This window comes from Panthera uncia (genome assembly GCF_023721935.1).
Source record: "Panthera uncia isolate 11264 chromosome B3 unlocalized genomic scaffold, Puncia_PCG_1.0 HiC_scaffold_1, whole genome shotgun sequence".
NCBI lineage: Eukaryota > Metazoa > Chordata > Mammalia > Carnivora > Felidae > Panthera > Panthera uncia.
Window position 1 is genome coordinate 4,698,357 of NW_026057582.1, and position 21,993 is coordinate 4,720,349.

The 21,993-nt window shown below is 60.1% G+C and overlaps 1 protein-coding gene across 2 annotated transcripts; it reads left to right on the forward strand.

The window, feature by feature from the left end:
- The first annotated feature begins 1,111 nt into the window (after positions 1–1,111).
- DEGS2 (delta 4-desaturase, sphingolipid 2) lies at positions 1,112–21,844 on the forward strand. 2 transcript variants are annotated; one of them, XM_049612174.1, is made up of 4 exons: positions 1,112–1,254; positions 2,431–2,526; positions 17,614–18,356; positions 20,073–21,844. In XM_049612174.1, the coding sequence occupies exons 1-4, from the start codon at positions 1,173–1,175 to the stop codon at positions 20,217–20,219; spliced, it is 1,068 nt and encodes a 355-aa protein (XP_049468131.1). In that variant the 5' UTR covers positions 1,112–1,172; the 3' UTR covers positions 20,220–21,844. The 2 variants fall into 2 exon arrangements, with proteins under 2 accessions (XP_049468131.1, XP_049468129.1); XM_049612172.1 differs by lacking the exon at positions 2,431–2,526.
- The last annotated feature ends 149 nt before the right edge of the window (positions 21,845–21,993 follow it).

Sequence of the window (21,993 nt, forward strand, 5' to 3'; positions counted from 1 at the left end):
TTGGCCCTGGGCTGAGGGAGGTCTGCCAACTGTACCACAAGCCTGGGCCGTGGACTTCCAGGAGGCTGGAGGGAATCCCACCATTAGCACCTCCCCGCCTTGTGGCACCTTCAGCTGCCAGGCCAGTCTGCTACCCCGGCAGCTCCCAGGCCAGGCCAGGCCCTGGTCCTCAGGTCAACCGGCACTCCCTCCAAAGTTCCGAGGGAGCGAGAGGAAGAAGAGAGCAGAATCCCTGAAAAGGTGAAAAGGAAGAGCCTTGTGTCCCCACCAGAGCCACCAAACACTGGACCCTCTGTTTTAACAATGTCCGGGTTCTTCCGGGTCCCTGGGCCTTTGCATCTGGTGTTCCTGCCACCACCAGTGCCCTTCCCCTTTTCTGGCTGTTGACTCCTACTCATCCTCTAAGGCCCAATGCAAAAGACCCCTCTTCTGGACCCTGGCTAGCTACCCCTACCTGTGTCATGGCATGTATCACCCTGAGTCATAATAGGCCTTTTCCGTGCCTGTGTCCCTGTGTCCCTCGATTTTCCTGAAGGCAGGGGTGGGGCTGACTCACCCGAAAGAGGTTGTCACAGACACATCGTCTGCCCACTGCATTACTGCGTGAAAGGGCTGAGTAGGGAATCGGTAGGCGAGGGAGAATCGCTGTGTCTTTCCCGACCACCTTCCTTTGACTCGCACTGTCCCTTCCATTTAAGCTCTCGTCTCCTGACCCCCGACCCCACCGGGAGGGGGCGCTGTCACAGGCTCGTCGGTGGGGGCAGGGGCGGCGGGAGCGCCAGTGCGACTGGGCCACGGGGAGAGCTGGCGCTCCGCGGGGCGGGGCCTGCATGAAACCGGACGACCCGTCCGGGGCGAGCTAGGCGGGGGTGGGGGTTGGGCGGGGGGAAGCGAGCGCATCGGAAGGTCCCCGCACAGCCTGGCGGCCGGGACTCCCGCGGGTGGCGCGCGGATAGTCCCATTTCGAGCCGAGGTAACCCGGGCTCGGCTCGGGGCGGCGCCCCAGCCCCGCGGTGCCCGCCCCTCGCGCCTCCGGAGGCGCCCCGGCCCCGCCCCCGGCCCCGCCCCGCCTCGAGCGGCCTTCAGGTCCCCGCGCCGCGGCGCCGGCGGGCAGACAGGTGGAAGCGAGCGGAGCGGCGCGCCGCGCTCCGTGCTGCGCTCCGGGCCCCACCATGGGCAACTGCGCGGGTCGCACGGATTTCGAGTGGGTCTACACCGACCAGCCGCACACGCAGCGGCGCAAAGAGATGCTCGGTGAGCGCAGCTCGGCCCCTGCCGCGGGGTGGGGACAGCCCCGCGTGGCGGTCAGACGGCGCGGGCCAGCGGAGCCCCGGGGTTGCTCCTGCGCCGGCCCGGGTGCCCGGCGCGCACTCCTCCGCCCCTGCTTCGGGGAGGGTGGGAGCGCCACCTCTCCTCCTCCTCCAAGGGTCCCTGCCCCGGGTCCCCGACAGTCCCCCTGCCCGGGTCTGAAACTCCCCTGCGTGTCTGCCTGCGTCCTGGGGTCCAGGATCCGAGGACCCGAGCCCGGATCCGCGTGCCTGGGAAGCGCGTCTCGACTGTTGCGTCCCGGTTGTGGGACGCAAGCCACTCGCCGGGCGTGAACTTGGGGCGCGGCGACGTGGTGGGGCAGGGGTCCGCCCCCGGGGACCCTCCGTGTGCGGGATGCGCCGTCCTGCCCGCGAAGGCAGACCTCCTGGGTCCGCAGAGGCCGCTGAGCTCAGGGAGTTTAGGGCCGACTGAGCGCCTCGAAGGAAGCAAATGTGCAACGAGAGAGACACTTTTTTTTTTTTTTTTAAACAGCTTATACCGAAGAACCCCATTTGCCTGTTCTGTCCTGTATTTTATAGCTTAATGCACGGTGGCCGCCCTTCGCTGTCATTTAGGGTCCTGCGAAGTCATTTTTACCAGCGTAGTCGCCGTCATTCCAGCCGGCGACTCCTTCTAGACCTGGGGTGCTCAGCCCTTCCCTGGGGATTGCAGGTTAAAGGGCCCGCACCTGCACAACAGCTTTCACTGCGTGCCACCAAGTCACCTCCACGGCACCAGGCCGGAGTCCAGCAGGGTGGACTTGCTCCCCTCCCTCCCAAGAAATGTCCAGGTCCCGGTTTCCCACGCCCTCGCCTGCAGCTGGGGTTGGCAAACCTTTTAATCAGACCGACCACGTGACACATACTAGTTCACTGTGTTTAATTTGCAGTTTTTGGATGATTGTTTCCAACGTTTAATTGGACATTTTAATTTCTTCTTTTTTCTCTTGGGATGGTCGTCTGCTTGTTGATTGTTGGAGTTCTTTGTATAGGAGGCTTTTAACTCTTTGTCCTACATGTTGCGAATATTTTTCTCCTTCACAATTTGTCTTTTGCTATCACAGCAGCTTTTTTTTTTTTTAATGCGTTCAAATGGATTGGCTTTTTTTTTTTTTTTCTTTAGAGTTTTCCCTTTGGTGTCTTCCTGCCCCGCTCCAAGACTATGGAAATATCCATCTTACTATGTTTAAAGCTCTCAGACACCGGGTGTTGCTGAGTGGTTAGTGCATGGCTGTACTGTTGTGTCTGGGGGTTCATGGGCTCGAGACCCCTGGGTGGGTTTGTGACTTTCGTGGTTTTCTGCTGTGAGGCGAACAATAACCCAGCACTGTTGTGGTCTTACGTGTGGCAGAATCCTCTCCAACACCTGTGAACTGCTTGGGGGCGCTCAGAGGGGTCTTGGTGACTATCTGGTCCTGTGTCTCCCTAGAGGGCATGTGTCTTGGCTGTTCCCACCACAGGGCTGAGGCAGGGCTCCATTTCCTTCCCTTTCCCTGGCTGTCCCCTGCCTTGCCCTTATAAGAGCACCTGACCCCAGGTGGAGAAGGCTGGGAGACATATCCTGGCCCACAGAGCTGCCTGGAGGGGTCCAGACACTCTGGGCTGCAGACTCACTTTCTGAATCTGCAAAATGGGCACAGCCATCTTGCCTGGCGTAGAGGGTGTGATGTTAAAAGGAGCCCTTGGATGTTAAAAGGTGCCCAGTGTGGTACCCAGCACTCCAGGACATGAGAGAGAGAGAGAGAGAGAGAAGCCACCGGCCCTGGAACCATTAGAGGAAGCTTCCTGGACAAGGTGGCCAGGAAGGCTGGAAGACTTGAAGAGAGGAGGTGATTTGGGCCAGTGCGGGGACAGCATCAGGTCTCGGGCTGACTCCCCGGGAAGCTTTGCTCATTCCCAGTTTGCACTGGGTGCTGTGGATTCCTCTGTACCGTTTCCTCCAGATGCTGTCTGGTTTTGAACCCATGAACTTGGAAGGTGCCATTTTCCCTCAATCCCAGGCATGTGATCCTGCCCTGCCTAGATGTCCTTGCTTCCTGCTCCGCCCCTCCTTGCTCTTTGGTTCTTTATTTTTATTGAAGTACAATATTATGTTAGTAAGTTTCAGGTGTGCAACATAGTGATTGAACCTTTGTATGCAGTGTGGAATCACCACCTCAGTAAACCTAGTTACCATTCGTCACCACACAAAATTGCTACAATTTTGTCCACTACAGTTTCCGTGGTGTACATTACATCCCCATCACTTATTTACTGTATAACTGGAAGTTTGCACTTCTTAATTCCCTTCAGCCATTCCCCCATGTCCCTCCCCCTCTGGCAACCACCAATCTGTATGTATGAATCTGGGTCTTGTTTTGTTTTGTCTTTTAGATTCCACCTATAAGTGGAATCACGTGGTATTTGTCTTTGTCTAACTGATTTATTTCACTTAGCCTAATACCCTCTGGAGCCATTCATTCGTTGCAAACGTGTCGCAAAATTCCATTCTTTTTTTTTTTTTTAATGTTTATTTATTTTTGAGAGAGAGGGGAGAGAGAGAGAGAAAAAGAGAGAGAGCGAGCTGGTGCACAAGCCTGGAAGGGGGAGAGAGACAGAGGGAGACACAATCTGTTTTGTGTTTTTTTTTAATGTTTATTTATTTTTGAGAGAGAGAGAGAGAGAGAGCGAGAGAGCGCTTGAGTGGGGGAGGAGCAGGGAGAGAGGGAGAGAGAGAATCCCAAGCAGACTCTGCACTGTTAGCACAGAGCCTGACCTGGGGCTCAAACTCACGAACCGTGAGATCATGACCTGAGCCGAAGTCAGTCTTAACTGACTGAGCCACCCAGGCACCCCAAAGTTTCATTCTTTTATGTGGCTGAGTAGTTTTGGATTATATATATAACACATTCTATTCATCCATTCATCTGTTGACGGACATGTTGTTTCCATATATTTTCTTTTTTTTTTTCAGTGCAAACACGTGGTTTTATTAAAGCACTGGGATAGGCTCCATGGGCAGAAAGAGCTGCTTTCCATGTCTCGGCGATTGTAAATAATGCTGTGATGAACAGGGGAGCGCATATATCTTTTCGAATTAGTGTTTTCATTTTCTCTGGATGAATACTGAGGTGTGGATTTACTGGGTCATATGGTATTTCTAGTTTTAATATTTTGAGGACTCTCTGTGCTGTTTCCCACGGTGGCTGCTCCAGCTCGTGTCTCCACCGACAGTGCGCGAGGGCCCCCTTTGCTCTACATGGTCGCCAACACCTGTTGTTTCTTGTGTTGTTGATTTCAGCCATTCCCACAAAGCATTTCATTGTAGTTTTCATATTTATTTCCCTGCCGATGAGTGATGTTGGGCATCTTTTCATGTGTCTGTGGGCCATCTGGATGTCTTCTTTGGAGAAATGTCTATTCAAGTGCTCTGCCCATAATTTTTTTTTAACGTTTATTTATTTTGAGACAGAGAGAGACAGAGCATGAACGGGGGAGGGGCAGAGAGAGAGGGAGACACAGAACCGGAAGCAGGCTCCGGGCTCTGAGCCATCAGCCCAGAGCCCGACTCGGGGCTCGAACTCACGGACCGTGAGGTCGTGACCTGAGCTGAAGTCTGACGCTTAACCGACTGAGCCACCCAGGCGCCCCTGCTCTGCCCATTTTTAATCAAATTTTTGTTTGCTATTGAGCTGTATCAGTTCTTTACATACTTTGGATATTAACCCCTTATTGGATATGTGACTTGTAAACATCTTCTTCCATTCCATAGGATGCCTTTTTATGTTGTTGATGGTTTCCCCCGCTGTGCAGAAGCGTTTTTAGTTTGATGCAATCCCACCTGTTTGATTTTTGCTTATGTTGCCTTTACTTACTGCTGGTGTGAAATCCTAAAAAATCATCGCCAAGACTGATGTCAGGGAGCTTACTGCGTATATTTTTTTCTAGGAGCTTTTGGACAGCTGGTCTTGCATTCAAGTCTGTAATCCATTTTGAGTTTATTTTTCTGCATCGTGTAAGAAAGTGGTCCGGTTTCATTCTTTTGCCTGTGGCTGTCCGGTTTCCCCGGCACCATCAACTGAAGAGACCTTCTTTTCCCCACTGCATATACTTGCCCCCTTTGTCGTAAGTTAATTGACCATATGCGTGTGGGTTTATTTCTGGGCTCTCTATTCTGTTCCATTGATCCTGTGTGTCTATTTTTATGCTAATTTATACTGTTTTGATTACCACAGCTTTGTTAGTATGGTTTGAAATCCAGGAGCGTGATACTTCTTTTTTTTTTTCTTCATTTGTTAATGTTTTTATTTATTTTTGAGAGAGAGAGAGAGTGAGCGCGCGCGCAAGTTGGGGAGGGGCAGAGAGAGAGGGAGACACAGAATCTGAAGCAGGCTCCAGGCTCTGAGCTGTCAGCACAGAGCCTGACGTGGGGCTCAAACCCACGGACCGTGAGATCATGACCTGAGCCGAAGTCGGGTGCTCAACCGACTGAGCCACCCAGGCGCCCAGGAGCGTGATACTTCTAATTTTGTTCTTTTTTTCCTCAAGATTGCTTTGGCTATTCAGGGTCTTTTGTTCTTCCATAGGAATTTTTTTTTTTCTGTATGCTTTCTCATTTTTATTTATCTATTTATTAACATAAGTTATTGTCAAGTTGGCTCACATACGGCGTATACAGCGTGCTCTTGGCTCAGTGGTAGATGCCCATAATTCATTGCTTCCTCACAACACCCAGTGCTCATCCCAACAGGTGCCCTCCTCAGTGCCCATCACCCTCTCTCCCACCCCCCCCATCAACCCTCAGTTTGTTCTCTGTATTTAAGAGTCTCTTATGGTTTGCCTCCCTCCCTCTCTCTGTTTCCCTCCTCCACCCCATGGTCTTCTGTTAAGCTTCTCAAGATCCACATCTGAGTGAAAACATATGACATCTGTCTTCTCTGGCTGACTTATTTCTCTCAGCATAACACCCCCCAGTTCCATCCACGTTGCTGCAAAGGGCAGGATTTCATTCTTGCTCATTGCCAAGTAGTGTTCCACGGTATATGTAATCCGTAGACATTTTAGAATGGCTTGTTCTAGTTCTGTGAAAAATGCCCCTGGAGTTTAGTGAGGGCCCTTGCTCCATTCCATTTCCCGCAGGATGCCCGGCCCCCGCCCGGCTGCCCTCCTGGACTTTGGCCTCCACTGGGGACGGCATTCCTCTGGGATTTCCCTCAGAGGCTCCAACCCATCAGGTCCTTATCTCTCTGGGGAAGGTTGCAGGGCTCTAGAGCTCGGCCGTGGATTTCATCCTCGGCCCTCACCCGTTAGCCATGTAAACCCTGGGCAGGTCAACCAACAGAGGAGCAAGTTGAACCTTGGTGAGGTTAAAAGGGGTTGTTATTCCTTCCAGAGTTGCTGGGCAGATCAAATGAGGTGGCGTTAAGTGCTTAGCCCAGCACTCAGTAATGGGTAGCTGCGATGATCTTTGCTCCTCTGGCAGACGGGTGAGTTCTCCCCAAGGACAGGGAATGCCTTTGCATCTCTGCTCTCTGCCATCCGTGCTATTCCTAGCCAGAGAGAAATTCCGTGTGAAGCTGCTGGTGTCTCTATAGAAGAGACAGCAGAGCCGGGCTCAGAGAAGGCAGGTCACTTGCATAGGACCACACAGATCGCAGGCTGCAGGGGCCAGGCTGGTGTTCCAGTCACGTCCCGCTTGGCCATGTGTTCCGGCCCCACCTGGCCGCTGCGGCTCATGCCAAGCCCCGGGGGTGTGGGGGTAGGGTGGGGTGGGCAGTGGACGCTCAGAAAGATCCTAATCGGGAGGGAGTCAGAACCCAGGAAGCCCTTGCCCCGGAGCTAACCACAGTGCCCTTGGGGCAGGGCCAAAGTCTGTCTCCAGCTCCTGCCTAGATGGGGACATGCTCCTCAGGGCACAGCATCCTAAGAAAACGGGGGTCCCACGCAGCCCCCTAAGAGCCATGTCTCCCAGGGCCACGTCTGAGGCTCCCTGTATTGTGAGGGCGGGATCCGAGCCAGCAGGACTGTGACCCGCCGCGGACCGGAGGCCAAGCCAGGCGTGGCGGGGGAATCAGAAGCTGGCTTTGGGTTTGTCTTTAAAAACAAATAGCTTTGTGATTTCTTTTTTCTTATGAAAACAGGGCACACACATGGTAAAACAAAACACACACAAAAATTCAAATAATCAAAGGAAAACAAAAGAGGAAACAAGGAAGTAAGACTCTTGGCAATTGTTGGATTATTTGCTTAGGCAAGAAACCCTTGCCGGGGCTTTCTCAGTGGCAAGTGGTGATTCCAGAACAGAGCTGGCTGAAGCTGGGGATGGGGGAAGTTTGTGACCTCTCCTCACCCAACCACAGAGACGCTGCAGGGGTGGGGGGCAGGCAGGCCACAAGGCCCTTCTCTCCATGCCCCTCGTCCCTGCCTCGGTCACCATATGGGCCTTCTCCTCTGCCAGGCGGGCCGCAGGCAGCACCCGGGTTGGGTCCCCCCAGCTCTGAGATCCCACAGAAGAAAGAGAGCTGCCCCCCTCCCCTCCTGCCCTGAGTAGCTGCCTGGCCTGGAGCCAGGTAATCTCTGGCCGGAGAGAGCCTCGGGTCCGGTGGCTGGTCAGCGGGCAGGGGGCTGTGGTAGGTAGGGGCCCCACAGTGTCGCGTCGCATCGTAAGAGCAGAGAGAAGGGGCTCTCCAAGGAAAGCAAGGGGTGCTGTGACCCTTAAGTTGGGTGGGGAGGGAAGGAGGCATGCTGGGTATTTGGGTAGCACAGATGATAGGTGATCCCTAAGAGGTTACTCGGGGACCCTCTTTGACCCAATTACGTCCTCCCCTACCGAAATCCTCCAAAGCGTAAAATCTCACCTCTGCCCTGGCGCCTGGGGCATCCCCATCTCTGGCCCCTGCCCTTTCCCCTTGCTTTTTGCTCTCTAGCCACTTGGTGGGACGCACCCCATCTGCTCATCTCCCTCTTCATGGCTTTTGCAAACGCTGTGCCCTCTGCTTGAATTCTTGTCCCCTATTCTTTATGTACTGAACTCCCGTCTCCTGTGCGCGCATGTGCTGGTGTTCTCTGGAGGGGATAAAAAGCCCTGGTTTGCAAGCCGGGCATTTGGCAGTTTCTGGACATCTTTCTCTCATGGCCAATGTCAAGCTACCAGCATGCGGCGCATGTGGGAAGGGAGGAGTGTGGCTGGTGCCTGCAGCACGGACCTCTCCTCTAAGCCCCCGTCTGTTGTCCTTGGCCCTCCTCCACCCCCTGGGGGCCGCTTGTACCCTGTCCTGGCCTGTCCTGTCTCTGCCTTCCTGACATTGACGCTCTCTACGTGTTAAGTCACTCGTGCAGTTACCCAGCCGGTCAGGGGTCAGGCAGGCAGACCTCTGACCCATGGCTGCACCAGCCGGGGCCTGTCTTCCACCCTCCTCTGCCCCCGGGGCCCGAGGAGAGCCACTGTCCCTGACAGACAACTCACGAACAGGTGCCAGCTCTCATTTCCAGCCTCCACACCGAGGCATGTGCCCCGGCCTCCTCCACCTCCCTAACTCCTTGCTCGTTAATTTGTACCAGCTTTTATGAGGTGCGATTTACATGTCGTAAATTCCTTCATTTGAAAGGCACAGGCCAATGACTTTACTGAAGTTACATAATCCAGTTTTGGAGTATTTTCATTACCTGGAAGATGCCTTGCGAACAGGTGCAGTCACTCCCAGGTTCTTACATCCAGACTCCATCTTTCAGATTTCTGCCCTGATGTCATGCATGGGTGTGTACGTGTGTGTGTGTGTGTGTGTGTGTGTGTGTGTGTGTCCTTCTTTTGGGACACACTATATACGTGCCCTGGAAGGGCAATGCCCCACCCCTGCACAGCCTGGGAACCCCTCCCATCTCCAGGATCTGGGGCCTGGCTGCCAAAGACCTTCAGCAAATATTTGTCAATGGACAAAAAGCAGGTTTAGTGAGATGCAGGTGAGGAGGCGGGTATGGTGGCTCCTGAAGGCACTTTGGGTCACTTTCCACATTGTCTGCGCCGAACCGGGTCCCCACAGTGCCTCCCGCGCTGACCAGACAGGGTTAGACTTGCCTCTGGCTCTGGAAGGGAAAAGGAGGTGGGGGTCACTGAGGGAAGGCCACTGAGCCAGGGCAGGGCCGCAAGGAAGCCGTTTAGGAAGGAGGGGATTATGAGGGCTTTAGGCGCCTTTGTTGGGAGGGTAGTCAAGTTACCGCGGGCGGCGACGTGAGGGAAAGCGCTCTGGGCACCGGGGTGGGAAGCAGGTGGACAGCATGCGTTGCTGTGTGCGGTGGAATGTTCTAGACTTGGGAGCACTTAGGCGATGAGAGGCAGTGGCCAGGACCTCCCCTACAGCCGTGGAGACTGTCACGCGGTGGGGTTTGGGCTCCTCGGGGAGGTGGTAGGAACAGGTCGTCCCAGATGGTGCCAGGCCTGGCACGTGGAGGGGCACAGTGTCGGCAGGAAGAAGCCTCGCGTGCTCCTGGGGGCCCTGCCCGAGGCCAGCAGGGGGCGGGAGGGGGAGCCCGGGCGGCCTTGGGACCTCCTCCGGCTACCTCTGGAGGCTGAGGGCCCAGCAGCGTTTCTCAGGAGAAGTTTCCATGGTGACGCCGCTCCAGGGGGCTGGTGTGGGGGCACTTTGGGTCCCCCGGGCCCATCCTCCCGCTCCGCTGTCTGGGTCCTGCGAACACGTCTGTCACGCGTGTAGATCCGTGCGATGCATGTAAACGTACAGTTCTGCTGGAGCCAGGCTTCCCCACACTGGGTGCCCTGGGGAACCCCTCCGCGCGCTCACAGCCCCAGCACGGTCAGAACCAGCACCTTCAAGGTGGACAGTGACAAGCTGGCCCAGAGAGGGACAGAGCCGGTCCCTGTGGGGTAGAGCCGGTCTCCCGAGCTGGGACCCAGGGTTTTCTCTGGGTGCTTTGCCCTGGCAACGATGTAGCCCGGTCCTGGGAAGAGGCTCCCCCCGGGGGGCTGAGGCCCCTCAGAGCGCTCTTTCTGGCTCTCCGGTTGGCAGGGAGGGGACGGTGCTCTGGAAATTAGGCACGCTGTTTCACCTTGTGGGGGGACCCCTGCCTCCTTGTCTCTGCGGTGGCGGGATGGCCCCCTCCGGGGCAGGCTGGTGAAGGCCGGATCCCCGTGTGTCAGATTCCCCGCGTGGCGTGCCCGCTGATGTCCCAGCCCTCACCCGGGCCCCTGCGTGCATCCTGCGGGCCTGGCGGTGGGGGTCCCCAGGCCAAGTCTCGGCACCGTCACCCTCTTCCCCGGCCTGCCTACACCTCAGACCCTCCTTTCCGCGTCAGGGCTGGGCAGTGGGACTTCTAACGACGGCTGTTGTTGGTGGCTGCTTGCCCAGCTGCCTGGGGCCGTGCCCGCCCCGGGCTGTTGCTAGAAGACATTTGCATGCACAGGTCTGTTTGTCTCTGGTTCCAGGTGGCCGTCCAGGCGGGGCTCCAGGCTGCCTGTGGAGCAGAGAGCCCTCGAAGCATGCGGGGCCTGGTCCAGCTACTGTGGTCTCTGAGCTGGAGGCCTGAGTCGTCAGGGCCCCCCGACCCCCGCCGCCATCAGCTGGGGTCCCACCGTGGGGAAGGGCCTGGTCAGGCTGGGCCAGGCTTGGATGTCCAGCCAGGGCTGCGGCTCCTCGTGGGAGGTGCCAGGAGTGTGGGGTTGTCTGCCTCGTCTTTGGGCCTCCCCCTCTCTTGGGGCCCAGAGAACATGGAGCCCAGGGCTGTGTCCTTCCCTGAGCCCCTGGAAGAGGCCCCCGCTTCTACAGGGCCAGCACCCCCTTGCCTGCTCCGTGAGCCCCGCCCCAGCATCTCTGTCCTCTCATTCTGCTGTCCGCAGGTGCTTTCCTCCTCCTCCTCTTACCCCCCAGCCAAACTTCCCTCCGCCCCCCATGCCCCCCATGCCCGCACTCATCCTGTCCCCCGCATCTCCTTACCCTACTGCCATCTTGCCCCTGGCTGTGCTGGAATGGCTCCTGCTGAGGCCGCCATGACCTTGCTCAGTGCACTGGGGGCACCTGTCTTCCTGTTCATGGCGCCTCCTTGGCTAGACACCTCCAGCCCGTGGCTTCAGTTACCCCGCTCCATACGGTGCCCAGTGACCTCCACCTCTAGTCCTGAGTGGCCAGTGGTCCCCAGAGCATCTCCTCTGGAACCGGGAAGCTCTGGAATTGAAGAGTCAGGTATTGGAGGTTTCCTCGAGTGAGGCTTGAGTTTTCTCGCGATGGGAAGGTCCAGAGTAGCCCCGCTCCTAAGGTGGGGCCCAGCTCCCTGACTGTGGTCTCTGAGCCCTTCTGGTGCCTCGCCCCACATACACTTTGAGCCAAGGCCCCTGGGCTCTGCCTTCTCCTTGATGGCTGCTGGGCCCCTCCTCCCCGCACCGTGTCCAGGAAGCGCCTCCCGGCAGGTAGTGGAGGTGATCTGGGGCCCACGTGCTTGGCCCCTTGTAGGCATCGCCCCTGCCCTGCCTGGAGTCCAGCTGGGGCATCGGCCCCACTTTCCAGGCCTCCAGCAGGATGGCTGGACCCCGTGACCCTCCCGGCCTGGGAGCGCTGGGCTCGTTCTCGTAGGTCAAAGCAAGCTGGGCCAGATCAGCCTCCAGGAGCAGCACCCGAGCCCCCATAGGTCAGAAGTAGGATGTTTTTATTCTCAGATCAGGAAACTGCATTTAATAGCAATAAGACAGCTCCCAGGGCCCGGAGGTGTCATCCCAGCCTCACTGCAGCCCCGGGAGGCAGGTAGGAGTGTCACCCCATTTCTCAGATGTGGGGACAAGGGTGGGGAGGTAGTGTGGCCGCCTGGGCTGGGGACAGCCGAGGATTTGGGACACTGTCAGGTAAAGGAGAAGGGGCACCGGGCTCCCCGAAGGTGGGCTCGGCAGGGGTGGGTCCTCAAGGTTGCGCTCCTTTGCTCCCCACAGGTAGGACTCACTGTCTTTGTTCGACAGGTGGGGCATCTGGCGCCCACTGTCCAAGGTCACAGCTGCCTCTGAGGAGCACGGGACTGGCCTGTTTGCTGGCCTTGATCCCAGAGCTGGGGTCCTGGTCCCCAGTGTCCCACAGCTTGCCAGGCTGTTCACCTGGTACAGGTGTGGCCTGCCCCCCCCCCCCCCCCCCCCCCCCCCCCCCCCCGGCCCTCCCGCGTGGGGGGGGGGCCCCCCCCCCCCCCCCCCCCCGTGCTGCCCACGCTTGGCCTCCTTCCAAGGGGAAGCATGGAAACTAACCCTGTAGAAGTTGGTGGCCTTCAGCTTCCTGGGTCAGCTCTCAGGTGTGCCTTGGCAGGTGCTGGCCAGGCCGCTGGTTGCCCAGGGGGGAGGGCTGGTGCCCCGGGGGCTGCCCCTCGTAAAAGGAAGGCTGGCGGAGCCCTGTGACCTGTGACCTGGATGTCCCGACCTGACATCCAGCTGTGCAGAGGTTAGGGGGACTCTGTGGTGTCCCCGGCCCCGGGCTGTGGGTGAGCGTGTCGGCTGATGGCTGAAGTGGCCAGAACTTCCTGGCCGTCGTGAAGACCTTTCTTCTTTCTCGGGCTTCACCTCATTGTGGCTGCTGGATTCCCAGCCCCCAGTCCCCCCCCACTCCCTCCACCAACATCCCCCCGCCCCCCAGCACTGGTCTTCCCAGGAAATACAGGCCTGTGTTCTGAAGTGTCGCCTGTCACTCTGACCCCCTCTTGGGAGAGGAGCAAGCTTGGACGAGGCCTGCCCCTTGTCCCCGCTTATGCGTGGGGCCCACACGGCAGTCCCCACTCCCAGGCTCGGGTCCTTTGGTCTCGTGCCCACCTGGGGGGAGAACCTGGGCGAGCGCAGTGCTGGCTCGTCCCCCTCGGGCCCTCAGGGGCAGGACCGAGTGTGAGTGGCCCCACACCCAGCGCCAGACGTCAGGGCAGAGGAGGAGCGGACCCGGGTGGCTGGCCCAGCTGTGCGGCTTCCTCCTCCCTGGTCCCCGTGCTGGGTGAGTTTTCTTGGGTGAGAGTTCCACAAACCGGGGGGCTTCGAACACCACACGTGTTCTCTTGCAGTTCTGGAGGTCACGAGTCTGACACGGGTCTCACCCAGCTGAAGTGAGGGTGTCCCAGGGCCGTGCTCCCTCTGGGGGAGAATCTGGTTCCAGGCCTTTCCAGCTTTGCAGGCACCTGCACCCGCCTCCTCCAGCGCCACCTTCACACCAGCAGGGGCCGGCGGAGCCCTTCTCGGCGCCCCTGGGACCCCCTCTCCTGCCTGCTCCCCCACAGGTAGGGCCCTGGGATGACCCTGGGCCACCAGAAGATCCAGGGTCATTCTCGTGTAGTAAGGTCCGTTCCTAGTAACGTGACCGCCCTGTTCGACCTTGCTTCTCTCTTGCTGTGTCGTCGAACCTACTCGCGGGTTATGGGATTGGGACGTGGGGGGCTGCGGGGGGCTGTCATTCTGTCCCCCTGCCCCCCCGTTGCCGGTATCTCCCTCCACCTTGTGAAGGGGTTCTCCTGGCTTAAGGTGGCAGGGCCTTCGCACTGCCATCCCGAGGACTCCTCTGCCCGTGTGCACCCCACGGGGCCTCTGACCTTTGTGGGGCAGCCCAGTCACCTCCCGCAACGCAGGTGCAAGCTCAGCAGCCGTTAGGCAACGCGGGCCAGCCCCCGTGTCCCATTTGCACAGCGGCAAGCCTCTGTGGCCGTGTTTGGCGACCTGCTCCTTAAAGCTGGCCTCCCCGGTGCACCAGGAGGTCATCCCGACTGCAGGCTGGTCGGCGTGCCCGCCTTGGCCGCTCAGCCGGAGCTGCCCTGTGCCTTATCTGTTAGTCCTGCCGGTGACCCTGGCCGTGGTTCAGCCGCGGAGGCTTGCGGTCGAACCAGCCTGCCCAGAGCCGGGACTGTAGTTTCGTTTTTTTGTTTTTAATGTTCATTTATTTTTGAGAGGCAGAGAGAGACAGCATGAGCGGGAGAGGGCAGAGAGAGAGGGGGAGACCCAGAATCCGAAGCGGGCCCCAGGCTCCGAGCTGTCGGCACAGAGCCCGACGCGGGGCTCGAACCCACCAGCCGTGAGATCATGACCGGAGCCGAGTCGGACGCTCCACCGACCGAGCTGCCCAGGCGCCCTGAGCTGGGATTGTTTTTCTTAACTTTTTCCTTATTGTGAAATACGTGTAACGTACCGTTTGCCACTGTAACCACGTTTAGGTGCCTGATCTGGTGGCAACGGTTGTGCGCCGTTGCTGTTTCCGAAACCTTTTTGGGGCTCCCAACAGACCCGTCGCCGCTCCCCCCCCCACCCCTGCGACCCCCTCCCCAGCCCCTGCCCACCCCTCCCTTCTGTCTCTATGAACTTGCCTGTTCTCAGCGTTCGTGTCAGAACAGTCATAAACCACGTGGCCTCTGTTTCTGGCTTCTTTCCTCAACGTCGTGTCTTCAAGGCTCGTCCATGTTGTAACCTGTGTCAGCATTTCCTCCCTTTAAAAAAATTTGTTTTTGCGGCGCTGGTAGTTCACCCGGGAGTCCGTTTCAGGGAGCAGGATTAGGCAGTCGGCATTGTGAAACAGAGAAGGTGTTTCGGAATTTTTTAAATCGAGGCATGGTTACATATAACACTATACTAGGGTCAGGTGTACGACGGGAGGACTCGATGTTTGTATATGTTGCAAAAGGATCGCCACAGTATATCTCCTTAATATGCGTCACCACGCGTGCTTATAGGCACTTTTGTCGTTAGGTTCCCGGATGGGAGATCTACTTTCGAGGCGAGTTTCAAATCTACAACAGGGTGTTATCAACTATAGTCACCGTGGCAGCCATTGCACCCCCAGGACTCGGTTGTTCTTCGACTGGAAGTTTTGTTCCTTTCGATGGCTGAATGATATCCCACTGTGTGGCCAGCCCGTTCATCTGTTGTTGGACACGTGGGTTGTTTTCCGCCTTTGGATGCTGTGACTAGTGTGCTGGACATTGGCGTACAGGTCTCGTGTGTGTCCCTGATTTAAGTTCTTTGGGGTACCTATTGAGAAGTGAAATTGCTGGGGCACACGCTAAGTCTACATTTAGCTCTTTGAGGAACCGCCCAACTGTCTTCCACAGCGCCCGCGCCATTTTGCGTTCCCACCAGCAGTGCACGAACAAGGACTCCAGGTCGGCCACGTCCTCACTAACACTTGGTATTAACTGTTTTTATTACAGCCATTCTAGCGGGTGTGTAGCATGTCTCATTTGTGGCTCTCATTTGCATTTCCCTGATGGCTGATGTGGAGCATCTTTTCATGTGCTAATTGGCCAGGTGCACGTCTTGGGAGAAGTGTCTGTTCAGGTCACTTGCCCATTTCAAATTGGGTTGTCTGTCTTTGTTGTTGAGCTGTAGGAGATCTTTATATATTCTGGATATTAAACGGTCATCTGGAGCGAGGGTCTGAACCTGCTCCAAATGCCGCTCTCTCCCACCCCCCGGGGATGCTGGGGCCCTTGTGTTCCCGTTGAGTGGAGCTGAGTTTTGTCACCTGTCACTTGCCTTGCCTGCTTGTTCCCAAGTTCTGCTTTTATACTTGTGCTGTGACCACTGTCCTGGTGGTGTCCTTGGCCGAGCTTCCGGGAGAGGGGTACTGGGATCAAAGGGCCCGGGTGGCTTTGTGAAGATTGGAGGCCTGAGGGCTGGCACTGTCCCAGAGGTGGTCCCTGAGTGCAGGGGGGTCGCAGCTGGTGTAAGTGCTGCCTGGGGGGAGACTCTGTTGACCTCTGGGCAGAGGTGGCCTGCTGTTCTAGGACTTGGGAACCCCAACGCCCCCCAGCATCTCCGGCAGATGAAGGCTGTTTGCGTTCGTGGAACCAGGACTGTTCTGTGGGGACAGATAGCCTGTGAGGCATGTCGCACCCTTGCCATCACATGCTGGGACACCGAGGTCCAGAGAGGCTGGGAACACACCTCCGGCCACACAGCAACATCCAGACTAACCCCAAGATGGGCTTGTAGTGTGGCCTCTTGGGCAGGAGGATTTTGAACCTGAGTCTCCCTTCTGACTGGGGCAGAATCCCTTTGCCCATGTTGTTGTGTTTCTCTTTGCATACTCCCAGGGACAGGCGGCTCACCACCTATGAAGCAGACTGTTCCATCACTGGGTGGCTCTGACAGAAAGTTCTGTGGGCTGGGAGGAGGGTGGAGGGGCCTGGCCATGGGGGCCGCGGAGGGGGGACTGAGCGGAGCTGTCACGTCCTTCTCTTCTGAGCACAAAAGGGAAGTGACTTCCTGGGTCAGTTAGAGGAAAGGGCCGGGCAGGATTTACCCTTCATCTGGCTGGTTCCAGTTGGGGCCCAGCCTCTGTTGTGGTCCTGGGGACGCTGTTCATGTGCCAGCCTGTGGTTGGTGAGCCCGAGGCTGCCTGGAGACTGGCACCGGCTGTCCTGAGCGTGCCTGGGATAAACCCCTGTTGTCACTAGCCTCAGTTTCCATGTCTGTGCTCTGCCTCTGAGGGCCTGTGTGCCCTGCCCTGGGAACCAGGGGACAGAGCAGACCTGAGGAGCACTTGTCACCCTGAGCATGTGACGACCGCTGGTGCTGTCCCTCCCCATCCCTGGACATAGCACCAGACTCCTTACTCCCCTCCCCCCCCACCACCACCACAGAGCAGTCAGGGAGGCTTCTAGAAGGCATTCTCCCCCTTTCCCTCTCCTGCCCCCCACTCTTGTGCTGTCCCTGCTGAGTCTGGCTGCTTGTTGGCTGGAAGGCCCTCCCCTGCTTGGCCTACTCTCAGTGTCATTGTCCTTTTCTTTCCTGTAGAACAAAATACAGAAAAGTACCAAAGTTTCTATAACAAACACCCCCCACCCAAAATGAATGCATTCGCCATTTTATCATGTTTCCTTCAGATCTTGTATAAGAACGGCAACACTGGAGACAAAGCCAGGGCCCTCTGTGTCCCCTCCCCTGCGCCCTCGAGGTTCCCGATGTGCCTGGGCGACACGTGCACCGCGTCCCTGGAGCCTCACGGAAGTCCCCCTCCACCCCCCCCCCCCAACACACACACATAGCCATGTGCCGCTTCCATTTCGGGCACTACGTTTCTGTGACCTGTGCTGACGCCTGCTCCTGGGTGGGCGGCAGAGACCCCCACCCTGGGAAGTCCCGCGGGAGCCCCCAGCTGGAGGGGGAGGCAGGTCGGCTGCCTCCGCGGGGGTCCCCCCTGCCCCCGAAGGATCCTAGGTCCCCAGACGCAGGGCCACGCCTTCGAGTGACCCCCGCCCCCCCCCCCCCCCAGTGGCTGCTGGAAGGAGGGAGGGAGGGCGGGCGGGGAAAGGGAAGCGGGGAGGGGGAGGCCCGGCCGCGTGGCCACGCCCCCCTCACTTGTCCCCTCGGCCCTACCCGCAGCCAAGTACCCGGCCATCAAGGCCCTGATGCGGCCCGACCCTCGCCTCAAGTGGACGGTGCTGGGGCTGGTGCTGGCGCAGCTGCTGGCCTGCTGGCTGGTGCGGGGCCTGGCGTGGCGCTGGCTGCTCTTCTGGGCCTACGCGTTCGGGGGCTGCGTGAACCACTCGCTGACGCTCGCCATCCACGACATCTCGCACAACGCCGCCTTCGGCACGGGCCGCGCGGCGCACAACCGCTGGCTCGCCGTGTTCGCCAACCTGCCCGTGGGGGTGCCCTACGCCGCCTCCTTCAAGAAGTACCACGTGGACCACCACCGCTACCTGGGCGGCGACGGGCTGGACGTGGACGTGCCCACGCGCCTCGAGGGCTGGCTCTTCTGCACGCCGGCCCGCAAGCTGCTGTGGCTGGCGCTGCAGCCCCTGTTCTACTCGCTGCGGCCGCTGTGCGTGCACCCCAAGGCCGTGACCCGCATGGAGGTGCTCAACGCGCTGGTGCAGCTGGCCGCCGACGCCGCCATCTTCGCCCTCTGGGGGCTCAAGCCCGTGGTCTACCTGCTGGCCAGCACGCTGCTGGGCCTGGGCCTGCACCCCATCTCGGGCCACTTCGTGGCCGAGCACTACATGTTCCTCAAGGGCCACGAGACCTACTCCTACTACGGGCCCCTCAACTGGATCACCTTCAACGTGGGCTACCACGTGGAGCACCATGACTTCCCCAGCATCCCGGGCTGCAACCTGCCCCTGGTAGGGGCGCCCCAGTGGGGCGGGGGCTTGGGGGGGGGGGGCGGGCCCCGGGGCGCGGGAGGGGCCGCGCGGTACAGGCGAGGGCCCGCTGGCTGCGGAGTGAGGGGGTGATTTCAGGGAGGGCAGGGGCTCGAGGGGCATTTCACCGTTTAGCGAAACGGTTCCCGGGCTGTATGTCCTGGGGCGGGCCGCTCGCCCTCTCTGTGCCTCGGGGGCGGGGGGGGCGGGGGCAGCACAGCCACGCTGCGTGTGACACACCTCCCGTTCCTGGCCCCTGCCTCCCTTGTCCCTGCTCGCTTCTTGTCACTGCCCTGTGGGCCTCCAGGGCGCCCCGGTGGCACAGAGAGGACGGGGTGGGCCTTGCCCCTTGTGACCCAAGTGGCTCGGCCTGAGCTGCTTCCTCCGCCTTGGGAGCCCCCCCTCCCCCCGGGAATTTCTGAAGGAGGGGGAGGGGAAGGAGCGCCCCTCTGGCGCTGGGGGGTTAGAAAGAGACCCGAGGCGCAGGGTGGCCGGAGGAGGCATCCACCGGTGGGGAGGACGGCGCAGTGTTTGAGTCTGTGCGCGTGCCTGCGTGTGCAGATGTTTGCGCGTGTGGCTGAGCATGCCGCCGCACGGACGCGTGTGTGTGTGCGTGCGGTGATGTTGGGAGCGCTCGTCGGGGCGCGCGGGTGTTTGTGCCCTGGCCGCGTGACTCCGGACTCCCGACGGCCCCGAGTGCCCGGCCCGGCCGTGCAGCCCCGCCCTCCCTCGCCTCCCCCTCCTCTCCTGCCGCTGCGGCCGAGGTCCGGCTGCGTGCCGGGCACCGCGGCAGCATCTCCCTCCGGCCTCGCCACGAGCCCGTGCAGCGAGGACCCCCGTTCCCCATTATCCGCATCTCACACACGAGGCACAGGCTCAGACAGGGGGGGGGGGGGGGGGGTCCCGGCCTCAGGAAGTAGCAGAGCCAGAATCTGGACCCAAGGTGGTCGCGGAAGCACGTGTGGTCGGCTCGCTGCGAGCCTTTACTTCTCCCACTGCTCACGCCCCGTGCGGGCCACCCGGTCTCTCGAGCCGGGTGGTCAGCTATAAAGCGGGCCTTGAGCGCGGGCGCGAAGGGCATCCCCTGAAGTTGGCGGGCGGTGGAGCGGCGGTGTGCCCATGCGGGCCGGGAGTGCTTCCTGGAGGAGGCGGGCTGAGGGTGTGGGTGCCGAGGGGGCAGGAGGCTAGAGGGGGCGGTGTGCGCCATTTGGGAAATGGGGACTAGTGAGGCTGGGAGGAAGGCAGGTGATGGACGGGGGCCTGGTGGGAGCCGAGGCCAGAGGGTGTGGGGGACGGGAGAGGGCACGGGATGCTGGGCGCGAGGAGTGTGGGCACGACGAGTGTGGGCACGACGGTGGCTCAGCCGAACTCGCGCCAGGCTTCATCTCAGAACCCCACAGGCGCTTGAGGGAACGAAAGCTGGGCCACCTGGGGCCCCGGGGGCAGAAAGTTGGCATGGGCTCCGCCAAGGGGAGGCTGCGTTTTTAAGCGCTCACCCCCCACTTAGGGCAGGGGGCTCGGCCAGCGGCCCCTTCGCCTCAGGCAGCACTCTGGCTGAGCTAGACGTGGGTTCCCTGGGCAGTGACGGGGTGTGTGTGTGTGTGTGTGTGTGTGTCTGCGCGCGCACGCGTGTGCATGTGTGTGGCAGAGAGGCGTGCCCCAGGCTGCGACCTCTGACCTTGCCCGCCCCCTCTGCAGGTGCGGAAGATCGCACCCGAGTACTACGACCACCTACCGCAGCACCACTCGTGGGTGAAGGTGCTCTGGGACTTCGTGCTCGAGGACTCCCTGGGGCCCTACGCCAGGGTGAAGCGGGTGTGCAAGCTGGCGGAGGAGCGTCTGTGAGCCGGCGGCGGAGGACCCCGCGGAACCCGGGGGCCTGCTGCCCTGCCCCGCCCCCCACTGCTGCAGAGCGGGTTGTCACTGCCCACCCCACCCCCAGCCCGGTGCCCAGAGCCGCTTTCGCTGCATTTGGTTCCCGCACTGACCGCGGTCTTGTCCCCCAGAACCCAGGACTGCATCCGGCCACAGCGGGCACACATGCAGCCTGGAGAAGCTTGGTCCGCACCTGCACTGTCGACCCAGGCCAGGCCCTCCTTTCCTGGGCCTCGGGGACAGAGGCCTGGCCCTGCCCTGGGTGCTCTGTGCCGCCTCCACCGAGCTGACGTCCCTGGTGTTCCCGTGCCCTAAACTCAGTTCGGTGTTTTGTTTTCACAGCCACAGACCGTGCTTCTCCGGGGCGGCGTGGTTCCAGCCCAGCCTCAGACTGAGGCCCCCGCCCCCCCGCCGCCCCGCCGCCCCAGCCGGACCCTGCAGGCCTCAGGCCTCTGGATCTCCTTCCCGGCCGGCCCCGGCTGCACCCCGCCTGCTCTCCAGCCTTGGGGACTGCGGCCGCTCCACGTTGTGTGCTTAGCACCCCTGCGGTCCTGCCTTTGTGAGTGGCCCCTGCACACCCTGGGGCTTGGGGGGGGGGTCCACGTGGCCCTGAAGCCCCTCGTTAGCGGCCTTCCCTCCTCTCCAGCCTGGCTGAGTGTGGACACTGCCCCCCTGAGCTGTGCTCCCGCCCCACCTCGAGGCTCTGGCCTGAGGGAAGCCCTCCCTGACCCTAGAGGTTTTAACCCAGACAGGGTGGAGTCTGTCTCCCGGACCGGCTCCCCAAGGACTCGAGATCTTCATAAACGGGTGCCGCAGGCCAGATGCACGGAGGGGAGACATGTGACTGGGCAGACAGGTGGCTGCCTGAGTGAACCACGGCCTCGAGGGAAGCAGGCTGGTGTCCCTGTTGGTGGCCCTGTTTTTACTGGTGGGGGCATGGCCCTTGGCCCTTGGGGGCTGCAAGGGGTGGGGTCCTGGTCTCCCAGAGGCAGGCAGCAGGAGGGGTGCCTAAGGCTGGGGAGGCTGAGGACCCCCCCCCCCCTCCGCCGCTGTGGGCACCGCGGGGGCCCTGTGAGCTGGCCCAGGAGAGGGAGGAGGGCTGTCAGGAAGGCACGTGGCAGCTCCCAGGGCCCGAGACCTGGCCGGTGCTGCGCAAGGACTTCCTGCCCGGGACTGGGAGTGGCCTCATGTGGTGCCAGGCACCCGTCTCTGAGAACGGTCTGACACCGGGATGGCCCTGGGAAGAGGCCCGGGCCCCGGGGCTGTTGTGTGAGGCAGCGCAGCTTGGCGGGAGTACTTTGAGCCCGGACAGGGGGCCCCTCCCTGTGCAAACAGGCTGGCCCGAGCCAGGTGAGCGCAGCCCCTCCCGCCGCTGGCCTAGGGACTCCTCGGGGCCTGCCAGCACACCTGTCCACAGAGCTGTCCCGAGGAGACTGTCACCACCTGCCAGCTCCCCGCCAGACCCCAGATGATAGCATCAGTGGGCCTGGAATCTGTCGCCCTGGGTTACAACCAGGGCCACTGCTGGCCCTGGGGGCTGCTCACCTCCCGACAGAACCACCCGGCTCCTGTCTGCACAGTTGTTGGGAGCACTCGAGGAGACAGGGGGGTGGGGGGTGGGGTGGTCCAGAGCCTGGCTAGAAAACAGCAGTCCCCTGTCATCAGCCGGACGGCGGGCCCCGCCTCCTCCCCTCCCACCGAGGCCCCCGCAGGATGGCTGGGCACATTGCCGTGCCTGTGGTGG